Here is a 19,399-nt window from a genome sequence, read left to right as displayed (position 1 = left end):
GTCTTAGAGATCTGTTTGCACATTAAGCAAACTGTTTTTATGTATATTCTATATTTCCTAAGGATAATGGAAATAAGAGCCAGAACCCCCAAGCCACCTTTGCAATTTTAAATTTGTTTTCAATGCCAGTTCTCATAAAGAGAATTGTAGAGCCAGTATGTCATTTATTTTAAAAGTACTACACTGGGGAGTGGATGTAGCTCAGTGGCTAAGTGCCTGCTTCCCATGTACAAGGTCCTGGGTTCATTTCCTGGTGCCTGCTTAAAAAAATAAAAAGAACTACATAGAAGGAAAAGAGAAAAATTACTTATCAGAATAGAACTACAGATCTGGCTTTGTCTCTTCATTTAAGAAGGATCAAAGAGATTCCTTAAGATATATTTAAAACATTCATTTCTAACTTTCTCTCAACACATGAACATACATTTGCCAAATGGCCAAGACCAATAAATCACATACTGGCTTATAGAGTAATATGAGAAAATGCTCAAATTGCATAAAGTTGACCTAATAAGGACCTTGGGCATGGAAAAGAACTGACATTATGACTACTTAAGAATAACCTGCATTCAGCCTGTACTGCATTCTTCCAGAAAGCCAAACTACAATTTATGAATACTAAGGTAAAGCACAAAATATGTGGTCCAACTAGAAAGCTGAATACTTTCATATTTTACCTCATATTTAAAAAAAAAAATAAAAAACAAATTCTCTCCTAGATTTTTAAAATTTCCATCAGAAATCCAAAATAGAGTGCATATTTTAAATAAACCAATAAAGATAAGGGTTCTAAAAATGATAGATGTAAGCATACCACACATCTCTCTGTCCTCCTTTTCCATCTATGGCCTTTCAGAATAATCCATACTTCTCTTTACTCTGCTTCCCATAGAGACTTCATGAGGTAATAGAAAATTAGTGTCATCTTATAAGATTTGAAAAGCTCAGGATAACTTAAATTTTTGAGACAGAGAATGTAACTGATACAATGTTTTCCATTTCCCTGCACCAGCACGCCCTCACCCCCACCTGCCACTCTATATGCTCAAGGCTTTGACAAAGAGTGAAGTAGTAAATTCTTCCAAATCACCATTCTACCATTTTGCACATAACCTTCTTTAAAAAAGTATTACAGTTAGTATCCCTGGCATGGACAAAGGGATGCATATTCCAGAAGTCATCACAGAACACAGAAGCAGAGTCATTTTAAAAGAGCTACCTACTTTTTCTCTTTACTTTCATCTGTGTAGGAGATGCCATAAAACCCATAGTAAGAACGAGATATATTGGCTGAATATTCTATTTTCAAGGTGTAATTGTGCCCTTCTAGAAGGATATCAGGAGCAACAATTGCAATCTGTTCGTGAAATGGATATTCCAGGACTTCAACTTGCTTTTCTTGGCCTGAAATTGCTGACATAAAGGTCACTCTTGAAATATTATGGCCTGTGCTATGAAGAATGATATTCCACGTGGCCTGAAGTGCCTGAATTGAGATCACCACAGAACCCCTGAAAGTCATTGAGGTTAGGTTGGGGTGTAAGTTAAGTTCATAGCGTACTGGCACGATGGCAGGGGGAAGCCTGATTTGTGCCCATGGAAACAACTTCCCATTTGTTGCAAGTGGCTGAATTACTCCCATTGATTGGTTTTTCTGATGGCAGCCTTCTTTGGTAAAGGTACATCTGGGCAGTAGGTAAATCACCAAGATTACAGAGATGGCAGCCACGATGACAAAAGCACAGACCACCATGGTCCTTGCAGAGGGAACTGAACAGACCCCATCAGGGCTCTGCCTGTAGCCAGTTGCACTGTTCCGAAGGCCTGAGCTTCTGTTCATGAAGGACATGCCCAGGAGCTTTGCAGAAGACTCGTAATCCTCTTCATCCTCGTCCATCTCATGCTCACCAAGACCCCGCACAAGCAGCCGTGAACCCCGGGGCTCATATTCCACCTCATCAGGCTCTAGAGGATGCAAACAAGGCTCTTTGGCTAAATCCACCACATCTGGTTCTTCCTCAAACATGCTGTTTTCAATCATATTCCTGGGGAGCTGAAGCCGATCTAAAAAATCAAAACATAGGGACAAGGCACAGAGTTTGAAAAAAAAAAAAAAAAGGCTCATAAAATGTCTAGCAAAACCACATTCAATCTAAGAACTTTTTTTAGCTACTAAAACTTATTTTCATGCCATTCCATTGAATTAAGTAAGATGCTTATGACATTCTTGGGCCAGGCATTAAAAACTCCAGCCTAAATAAAAATATACCACAGTCATGAAACAGAAACAAGAAAGCTAAACAAACAGATGGTGTCAAAAATAAAAAAAACAAAAACAAAACAAACAAAAAACCCCCACAAAACACCCAGAAAACAGAATAAATACTAATTTCCTTAATATATTCCTGCCCAACAACCTGGGTGCTTGCCCTGCCTGTTACAAGGCTCTGCTTTGGCTTATCCCCACAGGGCAGGGACTCAGTAGGATCAAAGGGATGTGCCTACCCACAGTCCATGTTTCCTTCTGGGATGTAAGCATCAGGACCCCAGAATTCCTTCCTGCCCAGAAAGCCTTAAATCTGCTTCCAGGGACTTTGAGGGTTTCTTCCCTGAGTGCTATCCTCCCAAGGGAGGGATACAGGTGGTGTGCCTAAATCTAGGCTTGAGTGGTAGCCAAGCAATAGGCTGGACTATTTTCCTCGTGGGAGAGGGATGTTCCTGCCCAACAACAAACGGGAAGCAGGAAATTAGATGGGAAATCTTCATAGGCAAGAAATAAGGACCAAAAAAAAAGCTCTTATGTTGAGATTGAGGCAAGAGGCATCAGTTCAAAGGGGCACTTACCATCTCTCACAAAAAAGGGCTGAGAAGGGGCGAGATTCTGCCTGAGTGTACTGTTTTGGGAACCCAAGGCAGGAGGCTTCAGGGCATTGATCTGGAGGGAACAGGACAAAGAGATAAAAAGCCCAAGGGAAACCCGAGAGTTTCTTACCCCAGTGGCTGGAAACGGCAGGTGGCTAAACCCCACCCTCAAGACAAGAAGTCGCTGTAAACCCCTGACTCCCACCAGCCACTGTTCTCTGGGAGCAAGAGAGTTCTGGTGAAAGGTAGAGGGGGCTTGCTTTCTGTAGGTATGATCACTTGGACCCACTTTGAACTTTAGGGAACATACCAGCTGGCAGGACGTGGCCCTGGGAAGAGGGGAGAGGCATCTGCTCAAGCAGCCTGATTTACCTAGCTGACCTGGGAGAGAGGAACTTGGGCTGGGAGAGGGTGGAGTCAGGCAATTGACTGGTCTGGTGCTGAAAACTATCAAAATCCCAACTCCCATAAGGAAAGCAGGTGGTAGGAAGCACTTAATAACCTTCCAAGGCCTGTTTTAGGATCCCCAGGGAGGAAGGGAAGGTCTGGAAAAGGGCTAAGGGTCATTTCTCTGCAGTGAGTTCAGACACCAGGGTCTCATTTGAATTTCAGAAGGGAACTCAATCTGACCGGGAGAGGTGAGGGGGGGATCTGATCACACAGGTTATCACATCCTCTGCCCTAGGAGAGAAAGCAATAAGAATACAAAGGGGGCAGGGACAGACAGACTCATAATCAGCAGGAATCTACCCAACTGCAAGGAGTCAAACCTGCCCTGGGGAAAGTGACTGGATAGCTCTCTAGCGAACAGACCCAACGAGAAAATTTAGCTCAGTGGAGGAATCTCCGCTTTGATTATCGGAAGTCCCCAGCTCTATTTCCTGCTCTCCTTATAGTAATCCTCCAAGTTATTAAACACCAAGCTGATACTTTAACACAGGGAACACATAAACAGTATTTTTGTATTAGCTTCTCGTGGGTTTATTTTTCCTAAAAAAGGTTCCTTTTTTAAAATTTAACTTAGTTTACCTGCTAAGCCTGATTCAAAACCTGCAGAGGGCAGGCTGCAGGGTAATTGATTGATCAACAAGGGCAGCCTGAGAAGCTCCTCAAGGACTTAAGAGGGAAAGCAGTTTTTCTTAAGTTTTTGTTTGATTGCTTGCTTGTTTGTTTTTTTGTTCTTTTTTTCCACCTCTTTCTCCCCCGCCACCCGTTTTTTTTTTAATTAGGTGCTGCTGTCTTGTTTCTTGTTTGCTGTGTTTCCCCCCTTTTTTTGTTTACCAATTTTGTCTACCCATACTATTTCTTTCCCTTTCTTCATCTTCCTATCTTCTACTTATGGTTTTTGTTCTTCCTTCCCACCTCTCTGTTTAGGTTTCATTTTTTCTTGTTTTTGGGAAGCAGCTGTGGCTCAATCAGTTGGGCTCCCGTCTACCATACCGGAGGCCCTGGGTTCGCGTCCCAGGAACTCCTTGTGAAGGCAAAGCTGGCTCATGCAGCACGGAGAGCTGACAGCCTGTGTGCCGCGGAGAACTGGTGCAGCAAGATGATGCAACAAAAGGGACACAAGCAAATACAGAAAAAACACACAGCAAATAGACACAGAGAAGAAACAGCAAAAAAAAAAAAAAAAAAAAAAAGGAACAAGCTGCAAAGGGGGGAATAAATAAGTCTAAAATTTTTTTTTCTTTTTATTTCTATCTCCTCTCTTCTTTGTTTACTTTTTCTTTTTTTTTTTAACTTTTTTTCTGATTGTCTTTTCTCTTTCCCTTTCTTATCATTCTGGCCTTTTAATTCATTCTAGATATTTTTCTCTATTTGGTTTTTCAGTTCATTGTTTGTACCCCACTTTTTTATTCTTATTCCTCCACACTTCCCACATGAGTTAATTATTCATTTTCCTAGGTCTTCTACCTTTTACTATTACTGTTACTATTAACCTTTTGGTCTTCTTACCTCTTACCCTTTCTCTCGCCCTAATCTTTTTCTTTCAAGGGAACACAGACAACAGCAAGGGAAGAGAATAAGAGGAACAAAGTGTCAAAGAGAAAACTTACCACACACACAGAAACAGGAACTAAGTAAAATGCTAGAGAGACAAACTAAACAACTAAATAAACTCATCAAGATAAAGAGATGCTTATACACCAATAAAAAATTATAAACCATACTAGGAAACAGGAAGATATGGCCCAGTTCAATGAACAAACTAAAAACCAGGAGGAGATGAAGAACATGGAACAACTAATCAGAGCTGTACAAACAAATAACATGAACCAACTTAATGAAGTGAAGGAAGAGATTAAGGATATTAAGACACTGGGAGAACATACTAAAATTGTAACCATACATAAAAAGACAATGGATATGATGGTGACGAAAGGCACAAACCCAAGAAATAAAAAATACAATGGAAGCACGTAACAGCAGATTTGAGCATGTCGAGGAAAGAATCAGTGATGTGGAAAACAGTACATCTAAAATCAAACAGATATTAGAACAGATAGATACAAAGAAAAAATCCAGCACGGACTTAGGGGTCTGAATTACAACAGAAAATGCTCAAATGTATGCATGATAAGCATCCCAGAGGGAGAAAAGAAGGGAAAGGGGGCAGAAGGAGTGTTGGAGGGAATGAAAGCTGAAAAATTCCCAACCCTATTGAGGGAGATGGATGTACATGTCCAGGAAGTGCTATATTCCCCAAACAGTATAAATCCCAGCAGGCCTACTCCAAGACATATACTAGTCAAATTGTCCAGAGAGAAAATACTGAAAGCAGCCAGAGAAAACAGCACCATCACTGTAGCAGTTTGATATTATCAGTGAATTCCAAAAAGAAATATTGGATTATGTTTGTAATCTGATCTGTACCTGGGCATGACTGAGTTATGATTAGGGTGTTGCGTCCCCACCCCTTGGTGGGTGGGGACTCACAGATAAAAGGCCTGGCAAAGGACAGAGTTCAGGGTTTCTGATGTTCGACTTTTGATGCTGGAGTTTGATGCTGAAGACTTATGCTGCAGCCCTGGGAAGTAAGCTCACAGAGGAAAGAGAAGCCAGCCCAGGAAGAAAGGAAATTTGAACCCAGAGAGAAGTAAGATGGTGGAAGGGAGGAACCCAGGAAGCCTGAACCCTCACAGTCGTCGGCAGCCATCTTGCTCCAACAAGTGAAAATAGACTTTGGTGAGGGAAGTAATTTATGCTTTATGGCCTGGTATCTGTAAGTTCCTACCCCAAATAAATACCCTTTATAAAAACCAACCAATTTCTGGTACCATTTTGCATCAGCATCCCTTTGGCTGACCAATACAATCACATTCAAGGGAAACTCAATAAGATTAAGTGCTGATCTCTCATCTGAAACCATGGAGGTAAGAAGGCAGTGGTATGAAATAGTTAACCTGCTAAAAGAAAAAACTTCCAACCAAGAATTCTCTATCCAGCAAAGCTGGCATTCAAAAAATAATGGAGCATTCAAAATATTCACAGATAAAAAGAAATTAAGAGAGTATGCCAGTAAGAAACATGCCCTTCAAGAAATACTAAAGGGAGTGCTGCAGGTTGGGAAAAAAAAAAAAAGTAGAGACAGAGTTGGAGGAGAGTGTGAAAGAAAAAAAAACAAATAAACATATGACATACATAAACCCAAAGAAAATATGGCTAATGTAAGTAATTCCTTGATAGTAATAACACTGAATGTTAATGGATTAAACTCATCAGTCAAAAGATACAGATTGGCAGAATGGATAAGGAAATATGACCTATCTACATGCTGTCTACAAGAAACCCACCTTAGACCCAGGGATTCAAAGAGGCTGAAAATGAATGGCTGGAAAACAATTTTACAAGCAAACGACAAGCAAAAAAGAGTTGGACAAAACAGACTTTAAATGCGAAACTATTTTAAGAGACAAAGATGGGCACTATATGTACATATATTACTAAAAAGAGTAATCTTTCAAGAAGAAAAACAATCATAAACATTTATGCACCTAACTAGGTCATATCAAAATATATGAGGCAATAACTGGAAAAACTAAGTGGTGAAATAGATGCTTTTACAATTATATTGCGGACTTTAATATACCATTATCACCTTAGATAAAACATCTCAACAGAGAGTCAAAAAAGAAACAAAGACTTTGAATAATACATTAGAGGATCCTGACCTAATAGACATATACAGAACACTACACCCACATACAGCGGAATATACTTTCTTCTCAAATGCACATGGATCATTCTCCAAGATAAACTACACGCTATGCCACAGAACAATTGTCAAAGAATTCAGAAAGATTGAATTATACGAAGTAATTTCTCTGGCCACAATGGAATCTAAGGATTATGGCAGTTAAGGTCAGTACCCCACAGGTCTGAGAGGGGTGGACCTGTCCCCCCTATATTAGGGAAGGCCAGGTGGGCAACTCGTTGCTCTGAGAGGGTTGAGCCTGTATGCCAAAGGCTAGGGGCAATGTTGTCTTCACATCACAGTACTAGGAGGGTTAAGACTCTAACTCAAAGATTGGGTATGGTGTGGCAATCACCCCAACACTCTTGGAGTGTTGGTCGACACCCAGATGCTTGATGAAGGTGGAACCAAGAAAATAGCCATTGGGCAAGCCAGTGGAAAGGATGGGTTCCCATAAGGCACCAAGGAGAAGAAACCATCATCTTAAGGACTCTCAGACTGAAATTGAATGGTGGATGCCCTGCAGGTTTACTGAACTTTAGCGAAACTGAGACTCATGTTTCCTTCCCAATTTCTCCTTATTGTAAGGAAAATGTTTATTCTTTGTCCATTTGTGTATTGCAAACAGATAAATTGGTAAGTTTCGGAGGTCTAAAGCAGACAGGTCTTTGCCCCAAAACAAACTGTATTTCTTTAAATTGGTTGTGATATGATTTAGTACTCGCATTGTTACTGATTTAAAGATTATTTTTTTTAAGATTTATTTATTTATTTAATTCCCCATCCCTCCCCCGGTTGTCTGTTCTCTGTGTCTATTTGCTGCCTCTTGTTTCTTTGTCTGCTTCTGTTGTCAGCGGCACGGGAAGTGTGGGCGGCGCCATTCCTGGGCAGGCTGCACTTTCTTTTGCGCTGGGCGACTCTCCTTACGCGTGGGGCTCCCCTACGCGGGGGACGCCCTTGCATGCACTCCTTGCGCGTGGGGCTCCCCTACTCAGGGGACACCCCTGCGTGGCGCGGCACTCCTTGCGTGCATCAGCACTGCGCATGGGCCAGCTCCACACGGGTCAAGGAGGCCCGGGGTTTGAACCGTGGACCTCCCATGTGGTAGACGGATGCCCTAACCATTGGGCCAAGTCCGTTTCCCTGATTTAAAGATTTTTTGAATATTGTAATGTCTTTTTGGAATTCAAAGGGTGGAGTGTAGCAGTTTGATATGGTTATGAATTCCAAAAATAGATACTGAATTATGTTTGTAATCTGGTCTGTACCTGGGCATGATTGAATTATGATTAGGGCTTTGATTGGGCAAAATGCACGGCAAAGGACAGAGTTGAGGGCTTTTAATGTTGGAGCTTTGATGTTGGAATTTGATGCTTAAGGCTTAAGCTGGAACCCCAGGGAGAGGTACAGCTATTCACTGATCGTCTACAGCTGATCTTGTGGAGAGAGGTAAAGCCTAGAGGGCCTCACAGACTACAGCTGACCTTGTGGGGAAAACAGAGGAGCTGAATCCAGAGGAACCCAGGAAGCCTGAACCCTAGCAGACATCGGCAACCATCTTGCTCCAACACGTGAAAACAGACTTTGGTGAGGGAAGTTAATTTATGCTTTATGGCCTGGTATCTGTAAACTCCTATCCCAAATAAATACCCTTTAAAAACCAACCAGTTTCTGATATTTTGCATCAGCACCCCTTTGGCTGACTAATACACCATCCCAGAATCCTTAGGATTGGGAAATAAAATATGGACTAGAGTGAACTTACTGGTATTCTACTATAGGCTAATTGTGATTCTAGCAATGGAAGAAATTCTATCAGGGATGTGGAGACAGTGGCCACTGGAGATGCTGAAGGTAGGGTGAGGGAAAAAGAGGTATACTATGGGGGCATTTTTGGGACTTGAAATTGTCCTGAATGACATTGCAATAACAGATACAGACCATTACCTACAGAATTGAGTGGAAGAGAGTATAAACAACAATGTAAACGATAATCCATGCTTAGTGGCAATGCTTCAAATGTGCTCATCAATTGCAATGAATGTACTACACTAATGAAAGAAGTTGTTAATGTGGGGAAGGGTAGGAGGTGTGGGGAGTAGTAGTGCATATGGGAATCCCTTACATTTTTTTATGTAACATTTGTGTAATCTAAGTATTTAAAAAAATAAAAAATATATTTTAAAAAAGGGAAAAATACTACAAAAACCATGTAAAACTGTAATTCAACCCTTTTCCCCCACACTTCCACAGTATTCATAAATACAACATATTCCCATCTGTAACAACTATATTATATACCATGAGTGTCAGTGGAACTTGAGGTAGGGTAGTGGTGGAAGCTTTTATAAACTCCAGAGAATCATACCCTCTACCTTGCTAAGGATAACTGAAAAAAGATGACTCAAAAAGTAGAGGAATAAGTAATCCTACATACATCAATAATTCCTAGTATTATTTCATTATATCAATGTTCTTTATTTAATAATCTTAGATTTTTAGCTTTTAAGGGATCTCAAAAGTTATCAAATTGAAATCCCTGGTATCCTTCCATTACAAGGCAGGAAGTAGGTATTGTTATTTAGAAAGACTTTCATTTCCAGCTTCCACTCACAACTCTTCTAACACAGGAGCAGTGACATAGCCACTCCAGGTATTTTAGCAATCAGTATTATATATCCAGACCTCTCTTGATGGGCACAAAATTCTTGAGGACCACTTCCTTTAGTAATTCACCCAAAGGATAAACTCTCTACAGCTGCCAGCCATCTGTACATCAGCAGAAATACTGAACAAAGAAGTAAAAGCACAAAAAGAGGACATATGGTTCCATTATACAGTAAAAATTAAGCAAACTGTTAAGCAACCAAAAAGAAGTAAGCTCTCATGTACCTGCTTTACATGTTGGCTTAAGAGTCTGTAAGAGCAGGGAGAGAGACCAGAGCCGTTGGCCTGTCTGTTTTGGGTGGTGGTGGGAAAAGAAGTGGCAGACTAAAAAAGATATGTTTTTCTGACTTTTTCCAAGTTATGAGTTTATGCTGTTTTCTTTTTAGCAATGTTGATGTCTCTTATTTCTTGAATTCTGTGGAGTGCCATCAAAGACTTCTACACTAAAAATTATGGAACAGAATAATGTAGTCCAGATCCAACTGGAATTAAACCTGTAATCATGGTACATAACTAAATAAGTGCCTCCTTCCCTCCCACTCATTCATTTATTCAAGAAATACTTGCTAAGTGTCTGTAATGTATTGTAGGCATGATGGGGAAGCTTATCAGAAATGAAGAAAGAGTAGTATATATTCAAAACATTTGAAACAAACAGGGACAGAGGCCCTGAGTTAAGAGACTGTGTGGAGCATTTAGCTCTGTTTTATCCTACCTTGCTATGATTATTCTGTTCATGCAAAGATAACTTAAATGCAGCAAAATACATTTAATACATTTAATCTAATTACTTCCAACTTCAGAGGCAGCTTTCTTACAGAATGTGAGGTGAAATTTGCAGGCTAGGTTTTTGTGATTTTGGCTATGAAGTAGCTTACTTTGTTGCCACTTTGACTTTTTAGTGTTTTACCTGTGAATATCCTCTGGTGCATGGGAGCTGTTTTCAGTTAAGTACCTATGAACTGCCTGGTATATTAGAAGCTAGTTTGCTTTATATTAAGAATTATTCTTTTAGCCTTGTGCTTCTCATTTTGACCTTGGATAGGTTATTGATATTCTCTTTGCCTTGTTTTTCACACACACACACACACACACACCTCTCTCTCTCTCTCTCTCTCTCTCTCTCCAGGCTTTTGTCTCTCATGCAGTTTTCCCCTAAAAGGACAGGACTTCTCCAAGAGAGCTAACTCCTTCCTTTAAGGCTGGCAAACTCAGTTGTTCTGAAACATACTGTAGCTGTCAGGAACAGTGACATAGAAAAGATTACAGAGGGTTACTAAAGTGAAATTTGTCACAAGGGAACTGTATTATTAGTGTGACTTCTAGGTGAGTTTATATTAGTGTGACTTCTAGGTGAGTTTATATTTTAAAATGTCGTTTTAAATAAACCAAAACTCCTAGAAAAATAATATTAATAATGATGGTATAGCCAAATTAACTGCGGTAATAAACAGCGCTAAAAATGACTATTAGTTGCCCACTATGTGCTAGGCACATTATACAAATAATTTCTAATCCTCACAATTCTATATCACAGTTATTTTGGACATAAGAAAATAGAAACAGAAATAAGTGTCAATTTATCTTCATAAATTACTTAGCTATTAAATCACAAAACTGATATTGGAGCCCAGATCTAAAAATCTGATTCTAAATTTTAGGCTATTTTCATTATTTTGCATTTACCTAATTAAACTAATTCAAAACAGAGAGCTTATACTTAAATTATCTATTTATTTTATATTTGATAATGAAGTTGATAAGCTTATTAATCCACTTCAGCAGAGCAAAACACAAAACTATTTAAGAATATCTAGTTGACCAGAAGAAATGCCACACATTTTGTGTAATTCAACGAATAAACAGTGACAACTTCATGAAACAAAGCATTGGTAAGTATACAATTTACAGTCTTTTGCTACTTAAACTGTGGTCCATGGACCAGCACATCTTGATCACATGGCAGCTTGTTAGAAATGCAAACACTCAAGTTTCCTCTCTGATTTTGAATTTTAACAAATCCTCAACTGACTGATGTGCATTTAGGTCTGAAAAGCATTAGTCTAAGCCTTTTCTATAGCCGGATGCCAGACAGCACTAGCCACTCCATTTCTGGGTGTGCTCGGTCCATCCCAAACTGCTTCCTTTTCTGCTGCTTCATGCTATTCTCCACATGGCTTTTTCTTCTGTTTCCTCTGCCTGGGATGCCATTTCTGCCTCCCATCCCAGTCTAATTACCTGTTCTACTTTAACTCAGCTTAACTTGCTACAATGTAAATTAGGAGAAGTTATTTTCTTTATTATCTTTTGAAAATAAATTTCCTTTTAAAACTTTATCTCACCCACTGCTGCCTTGGGAATACAGAGATGCCAATTAGATTGCCTTTTCCTGCCTCCTCTCCATCCTAAAACTTGAGTTGGTCATGTTACTTTAAAAGTATTTTTTTAATAAACCGCTAATCATTTCCTAGGTGTAGCTCTAACAAGCTGCCATCTATCCATCTCCTGTGAATAGTCTGGCATTAGAAGAAGGGTTAAAACATCATGGTTTGGAAATTTAACCTCCAAAGTTTTCTACAGTGCCCCAATTTCTTGTGACAGTTTTAACATTTAATTGTGCTTTGGGGGCATGCACTTCATTAACAAGGTAAATACTGCTATATTCAAATTCTCTATAAAAAGATATTTTTTAAACTCTTAATGAGCTCTTAATGGTCAAATATCTATGGTAGTAATTTAGTACCTGCCACAGTGCTCCAAGTTAGTTGCTTAATTTGTTTTTTAATTTTAAAATGTCTAAAAGACCTTTTATGACTTCTTAAAAAATCTCACATGAAAAGACTGTACTTCCTTTGGCATTTATCTGTGTTACACCTGATAAAGATGATGCTGGGTTCTGGACAGTATGGCTTTATTTAATACATTTCTAAACTAAGTCTGGGTAGACTCTCAGTTTGATACTTAGAATATTTCCATTCCTGGATTATGTCCTCTGAGAATGCTGTTTTTGTGGTTTTTGATTCGTTAGCTATGGCCCTAGTTATAACGCTAAGGCCTATTCTACAGTTTAACCACTTGGCAGGTGCTATCTGCACTTCATTACTTCAGCTCTTTTAACAAGGGCTTAGTTCACTGCCTGCCTAATTCTAGAAAACTTCCTTTTATTATCTCTTACCAGTAAGAGTAATATCTATGTAGAGTTCTAATCTTTCAGAAATGGAGCACATCAACCTATCTGCTGTATTTCGCTGCATATCAGAAACAAACTTGGGTATATGTACATGTACAATCATATCAAATTAAATATATCAATCCAGGAGAAGTAACTTTTATTACAGGAAGCCCATGCATACTGATGCTCCTTTGGACAGGCCATGCTGTAGAATGGAGAGATGGAGGGAAGTCTTTTGTCAATTTGTTATATACATTCTGGAATGGAAAACTGAAACTGAGAACACAGGATCTCATATTCATGCTCTCTCTCACACACACATTTCTGGTGGAGGGGAGTAAGGATGGAGTTATGAGATGGTATTCCTTATGGGACAGAATACATTTGATATACCTGCCAAATACCCATGTAGAGATATTTAGACAGAAGTTCAAATCCTGATTGTTCCCCTGACTGCTTAACCTCAAATAAGTTACTTAACATATCTTTGTCTCAATTTCCTCACCTATGAATGTGGTACACATTACTATTTTGTAATATTGTTTGTTGTAAGGATTATGGTATGTGGGTCTGGAGTTCAAAAGAGGGATCTGGGTAGATGATCCAGATCACCTGAATATCCATGATAATTTAAACCACACATATGGGTGAGACCATTGAAAGGAAGAAAAGGGCCACAGCCACTGAAGAAGTGGGCAGAGGAAGAGGAGAATAAGAAGGAATGGACTAGAGGTGGGAAAACAGGGGAATGGAATCCCAGAAACCAAAGGAAGAGTTTCATAAAGAAGGAAGTAGTAACCATTAAACGTATTAAAAAGGTCAAGTAAAATGAGGCCTAGACAGGTCACTAGATTTGGCAATCAGGAAGCCAGTGACTTTTATTGGGGTACTTTGGTGGAGTGGTGGGAAAAGAAGCCTGATTCCAGTGGCCCAAAGAATGAATGCAAAGTTAATAAGGGAAGGAAAGGGCTGTAGACTATTCTTTCAAGAAAATAGCTGTGTATCAAGGCAAAAACAGAGATAAAGAAAGGAAACTATGATGTAGAAAAAAGTTAAATCTTTTTTTTATTTGCCTGTGGTTAAGATGGGAACAACTTTAAACATGTATTTCTGTAGGCAGTATAAGTAGGACAAATGGGAGCTGAAAGAGTAGAAGAGGGAAGGGATCTACTAGGATAATATCCCAGGGGAATAGGAGATGATCTCAAGAATTCTAAGAGAGGAATTAACCTTAATGGGAAACTGGGAGAAAGGAGCGCAAGGAAACAGAGAAGAGGCATGCTTATGAGCAAGGGAGGCTGAGGATGGGAACAACTGATAGCTTCCATATTCTCTGTGACAGAAGAAGCCATGTCGTCTGCCTAACACCAAGGTAGTTATGGGGAAGGCAAAGGTGACTTGAGAATGATGAAGGGCAGTTGCCAGAGGAGAGGACAAGGGACTGATGACCCACCGGCAAAGTGTGGCTGCGAAGCTCAGTAAGCCCAGTGGAATTCGTCATAGCACCAGTTTTTTTAACCAGTCCATGTCTAAAAGTAGAGAAGGCAAATTGTTAATCCAGAATTAAAGGAGTAAGGAGGGTACAGAGGATGCTGGTGAGAGAGTAACTGACCAACTGAGGGTTCAATTTAGATCACAGTATTAGAAATAAAAAAACCATGACAAACAGCATAATGAATGACTTGAATTAAAAGGTGCAAACTGCCTCTACACTTTAATCCCTTTAAATTACCAACACATTTTTTGAGAAAATGAAATGAAATGGGGCCTATTTTCAAATGAACAAGGCAAAGAAACTTTAGGCCTAAACTAAAGGTCTCTTGGATAGACATAAGATTTGCTATATTCAAATAAGTCCCTAACAATAAAGCATTCTTCTTCTGAAGTCCCTATGACATATTTATATAGAGCTAAAAGATCCAAGCTTGAGATAGTACTTACATCTTCTAGTTCATTTCCAAATGGAAACTTCTGATGTGATAGCTAATTACCAAATAAAGTAATTAGTAATTAATTCCCTAACAAGCAACCCCCTTCCATTAAAAACAACTTCATTTTCAAGAGGTTTAAGCTTAAAAAGAAAATTTAAGAAGAGTAGAATTTGGAATAAGCCTTTTTCTGTACAGGTCTAACCTGAAAAAAACCTTACCCAATCTTCCTCTCCTACTGACCATAGTGCTCCTGTTAAGTTACAAGTTAGGATATATGGTGAACTCGCCAGAAGCTGAAGAACTAGTCAATGACAGAACAAGTTTTGAAGGTGATATATCTAAGTAGTCTCTTTTCCTGAAATACCATGTTTGCTTACAACTCATGGACAAGCAATAGCATAAAAAACAAACACAGAAAGTCCCTGCATGCATTTCTACTTTGACTCCTAGTATACAGCATTTTTTCACCTTTAATTTTCCACTTAAGAGGCCCAAGGTCAAGACCCAGGAGGGAGAATCCAAGTAAGTTCTTTCCTCTGTTCCCTTCTCTGTTCCTTTCTCCCTTGGAGGGAGAGAAGGTAAATGAATGACTGGGGTAGGAGGAAGATCAGAGAGAGATGATTCAGCCCATCAGCACTGTAAGCTCATTTTACTTAATTTAGTTCTAACTAAGAAACGGTAAGATTTATTTTTCCCTTTCAAACTATACCCATAAAGTTGATTTGGACCTGGATAAAAATGCTGCAGGAGACTTTCGCTTCCAGGATGACAGAAGTCTCCTGGTATCAGACTACCCATCCTCTCATAGATAACTATTTAACTGGACAAAATAATGCAAATGTTTTCTGGTACTGTATATCAGAGCAAGAATGTGAATTCTGAGACAAAGAAGACTCAAAAGGGGAGCCCACAGTTGATTCTGTTCCCTGCCTGGGGACAATTTCCCAACAGTGATGCAGCAACCTGTTGCCCATAGCAGAGCAGGGCTGGGAGGCAGAAATCAGGCAATGGGGAGAAGAGAGCTGTGCAGAGGTAGAACCACAGAGGTTTTTGTAGGTGTTGCCTGCAAGTCCTCAGCTGAGGCAGGACATAACCACATGAAGCTTACAAAAGAGTGCCCATAGTAACGTTAAGACGGAACAGAAATACTAGAGGTCAAATAGTGCAAGGAGACAACAGTAGGGCACCCCAGCCAGAGTGAAGAGACCTCACAACACCCTGGGCATCACCTGAAAACACTAAGAAAGCCTCACTCAAAACAAAACTTAAAACTAAGCCCTGATAAAATCTACAGAGGAGAGAGTCTAGAGGTTGAGTTTTCCTAAGTTAGAGGGACTTGGGAAATACTTTGGACTTCCCAAAGATCCACCCTAACAAAATTTTAAAACAAAGTCTACACTATTTCAGGGTAATCAGTCTTGAACTAAACTGCCTAACAGGAAAAAAACCAACACTCTACAGAGAAACAAAAACTCCCAAACATACAAAAAGCCCATCACCTCTACAATGTATCAGCAGCACTGTCCAGTATACAATAAAAAATTGTTAGAAATTCAGTGAAACAAGAGAATAAACCCTGTAAGAAATAGAAACCAACCCTAAGATGTTGCATTTAGCAAAGGCTTTAGAGCAGCTATGTAATTGTCACAAAAAATAAAGGAAACTGTTTTAAAAAACAGGAACCTGTTTGAACAGAAGGGGAATCTCAGCAGAGACACCAAAACTATAAAAAAGAACCAAATTGAGGGGAGAACCAGAGAAAATTCTAGGACTGAAAGGTACAAAAACTAGTATAAAAAAGTCATTGAATAGACGTAGCAGATTGGAAATAGTAAAAGAGTCCATGAATTTGACATATCACAAGAAATTACTAATTTGAAGAATAAGAGAAAAAGGGTTGAAGAAGAATCAACAAACCATCAGGAATCTGTGGAACAATATAAGTCTAACACAAAAGTATGACTACAGGCCCAGAAGAAGACAGTGAAACTGAGACAGAAAAAAAAAGTTGAAAAATGGATTTAATTAGTTTGATGAAAAACACCATTTTTTTTCAGATCCAAAAAACTCAGTAAACTCTAAACAAGATTTACAAGAAAATGTCTAAGCACGTCATACCAAACTGCTGAAAAGATAAAATCTTAAAAACAGCCAGAAAACAACACATTACAGGCAAAGCAACAATGTACAAAGAAACTAACTTTTCACAGAACAATGGGGGCCAGAATATGACAGAACAACACTTTTATGAGGCTGCAAGGAAAAAAGAAAGTCAACTCAGAATTCCACGTCCGAAGAAAATATTCTCTAAAAACAAAAGTAAATGAGCACATTTTCAGATAAATGAAAGCTGACAGAATTCATCTCAAGTAGACACAAAATGAAGAAATTACAAAGTACGTTCTTTGGGCTTAAATGAAATGATACCGGGTAGAAATTCAGATCTTCAAAAAGGAAAGAATACCAATAATGATAAATAGGCGGTAAAAATAAAAATTTCTTCTCATTATTTCCTTAAAAGACATCTGCTTAAAGCAATTATAACATTGTAAGGAGAGGTTTTGACAAAAAGTTTTGACAAAATTCAAAAGAGAAATAGAAAAATTCTCGAAGTTAGAGATTTGATCAGCTTTTTATCATAACTGGTTGAGCAAGTAGGCAAAAAATAAGTTATAAAAGATCTGAACAATACCATCAATGAATGTGACCTAATTTGACATTTACAGAACAAAATACCAAGCTGAAGAACACATATGGAACATTCAGCAAAATGGACAAAATCCTGGGTCATAAATAAGTCTCGGTTAACTTCAAAAATATGAAAGTCTTTCTGAAACAATATTCTCTAACAATTAACAATTAATAAGAGTATATTATCTAGATAATCTTTAGACATATGGAAAATAAATATCAAACTCCTAAATAATCCATGGGTCTAAATTCCCTTTGAATTGAGGAAATTTAGAAAATATTTTTAAATGAATAGCAATAAAAACACAATATATCAAAATTTGACTTATTTATTACTTTAAATGAGGAAAAGGTTTAAAATCGGTCTTGTGTTTTCACCATAAGAAGCTAGAAAAACTAGAAATTAAAACCAAAGTAAGTAGAAGAAGAAATAAAGAACAGAGCAGAAATCAATAGAAAACATAAATAAAAGAAAAATAAAGCAAATAAATGCTGCTACAGGACAGGAAAGCCATATTATTGACTCTAAATAATATTCTCCTAGAAACTGGCAAAAAAAATCCCATACACCAAATCCTGATTGGTGTCCAAGACCAATTTTTCACTTCCTGTCAAAAGTCTAGCTAGGCTAACTAAAGAGGAAAATCAGAGTTAGCTATTGGGCTAGAAGCAGATCCTCATAAAAAGTCCAACTCTCTTACATCTGTCACTCTTTCAAGAATCTCTGAGAAATGCAACATCGTTTATCCAACGCTAATGCTCATTATACTCAAATTTAGAAAATACATCTCCCCATCCTCCAAGATAAAAAGGTAGGGAAACTCTTATAAATTCAGGTATTAAAATGAATTAGAGGAGCTGCTATTTAAAGGACACTTTAGGGAAACGAATGTGGCTCAAGTAGTTGGGCTCCCATCTACTATATAGGAGGCCTAGGGTTCGATGTCCAGGGCCTCCTGGTGAGGGAAAGCCGCCCGCGCAGCAAGCTGGCCCATGTGGGAGTGCTGCCCTGCAAGGGAATGCTGTCCGATACAGGAATGCTGCCCCACGCAGAAGTGCCACCTGACATGGGTACAGCAAGATGACGATGACGCAGTAAGAGACACAGAAGAGAAACAATAAGAAGACGTAGCAGAACAGAGAGCTGAGGTGGTGCAAGAGAATGATCACCTCTCTCTTACTCCGGAAGGTCCCAGGATCCATTCCCCGAGCCACCTAATGAAATTACAAGCAGACACAGAAGAACATTTAGCAAATGGAAACAGCAGACAACTGGGGGGGGGGGGGGGGGGGAGGGGAGGGAGAGTAAAATAAATAAATAAAGGACACTTTAAATGATCTCTCAAAAAGTAAAAAAAAAATGTATTTTTAAGTCAAAGATTGTACTTATCCACTTCTATATTTGGATTTTTATACTTTTATTTTTAAAGGAAACTCCTTTTTACAAGTGTTCATTTAAAATTTTAACTGAGTTCTTCTCAACAGGCAAATTAAAAAGTGGCTCTATTTTTAAGCATCTAATTTAAAATTCTTTCTTAGGGTAATCACAATGCTAAGGTTCATTTTGCAGAAGTACAACCATGCAATAGTTCAGGATACAGCTATGTGACAAAAATCACCCTTTTGAATCTTGGCAACCCAACAGCCAAACCTAAATAGAAACTAACAAAAGGTCCCTGGCCCTCAGCCAAGGGTCCACAAATCCCTAAGCATATACATCCATGCCCAGTGCCTGCTCTGCCTCTGTCTAGCATGTGAGACCAGACTGCTGCAAACATCTTGGTTTCTTTTAAAGCATACATGGCGGCTTTGGCTACTTCACCTCTGTACCCCTGTCCTACCCTCCTCACTCTCCTCAGCTCACAGGCTTCTCTTTTCTCC

The 19,399-nt window shown here is 38.9% G+C and overlaps 1 protein-coding gene across 4 annotated transcripts in view; it reads right to left on the bottom strand.

Moving 5' to 3' along the window:
• The window catches only part of LNPEP (leucyl and cystinyl aminopeptidase), a 124,725-nt gene that overhangs the window by 73,655 nt on the left and 31,671 nt on the right, over window positions 1–19,399 (bottom strand). For 2 of the 4 annotated variants that reach the window (XR_009180639.2, XM_004455952.5), the window contains exon 2: window positions 1,224–2,064. Coding sequence is in view for 2 of the 4 variants with exons in the window: in XM_004455952.5 (XP_004456009.1) it covers window positions 1,224–2,064 (841 nt within the window). In the remaining 2 variants the exon portion in view is untranslated. Of the gene's footprint in view, window positions 1–1,223; window positions 2,065–2,844; window positions 3,386–19,399 lie in introns of those variants that run through there. The other 2 variants (XR_009180638.2, XM_023588075.3) reach the window with 2 other exon arrangements.

This window comes from Dasypus novemcinctus, chromosome 2 (assembly GCF_030445035.2).
Source record: "Dasypus novemcinctus isolate mDasNov1 chromosome 2, mDasNov1.1.hap2, whole genome shotgun sequence".
Classification (NCBI taxonomy): domain Eukaryota; kingdom Metazoa; phylum Chordata; class Mammalia; order Cingulata; family Dasypodidae; genus Dasypus; species Dasypus novemcinctus.
Note: the sequence above shows the minus strand (reverse complement) of the source record. Positions and strands in the feature narration are given on the sequence as shown.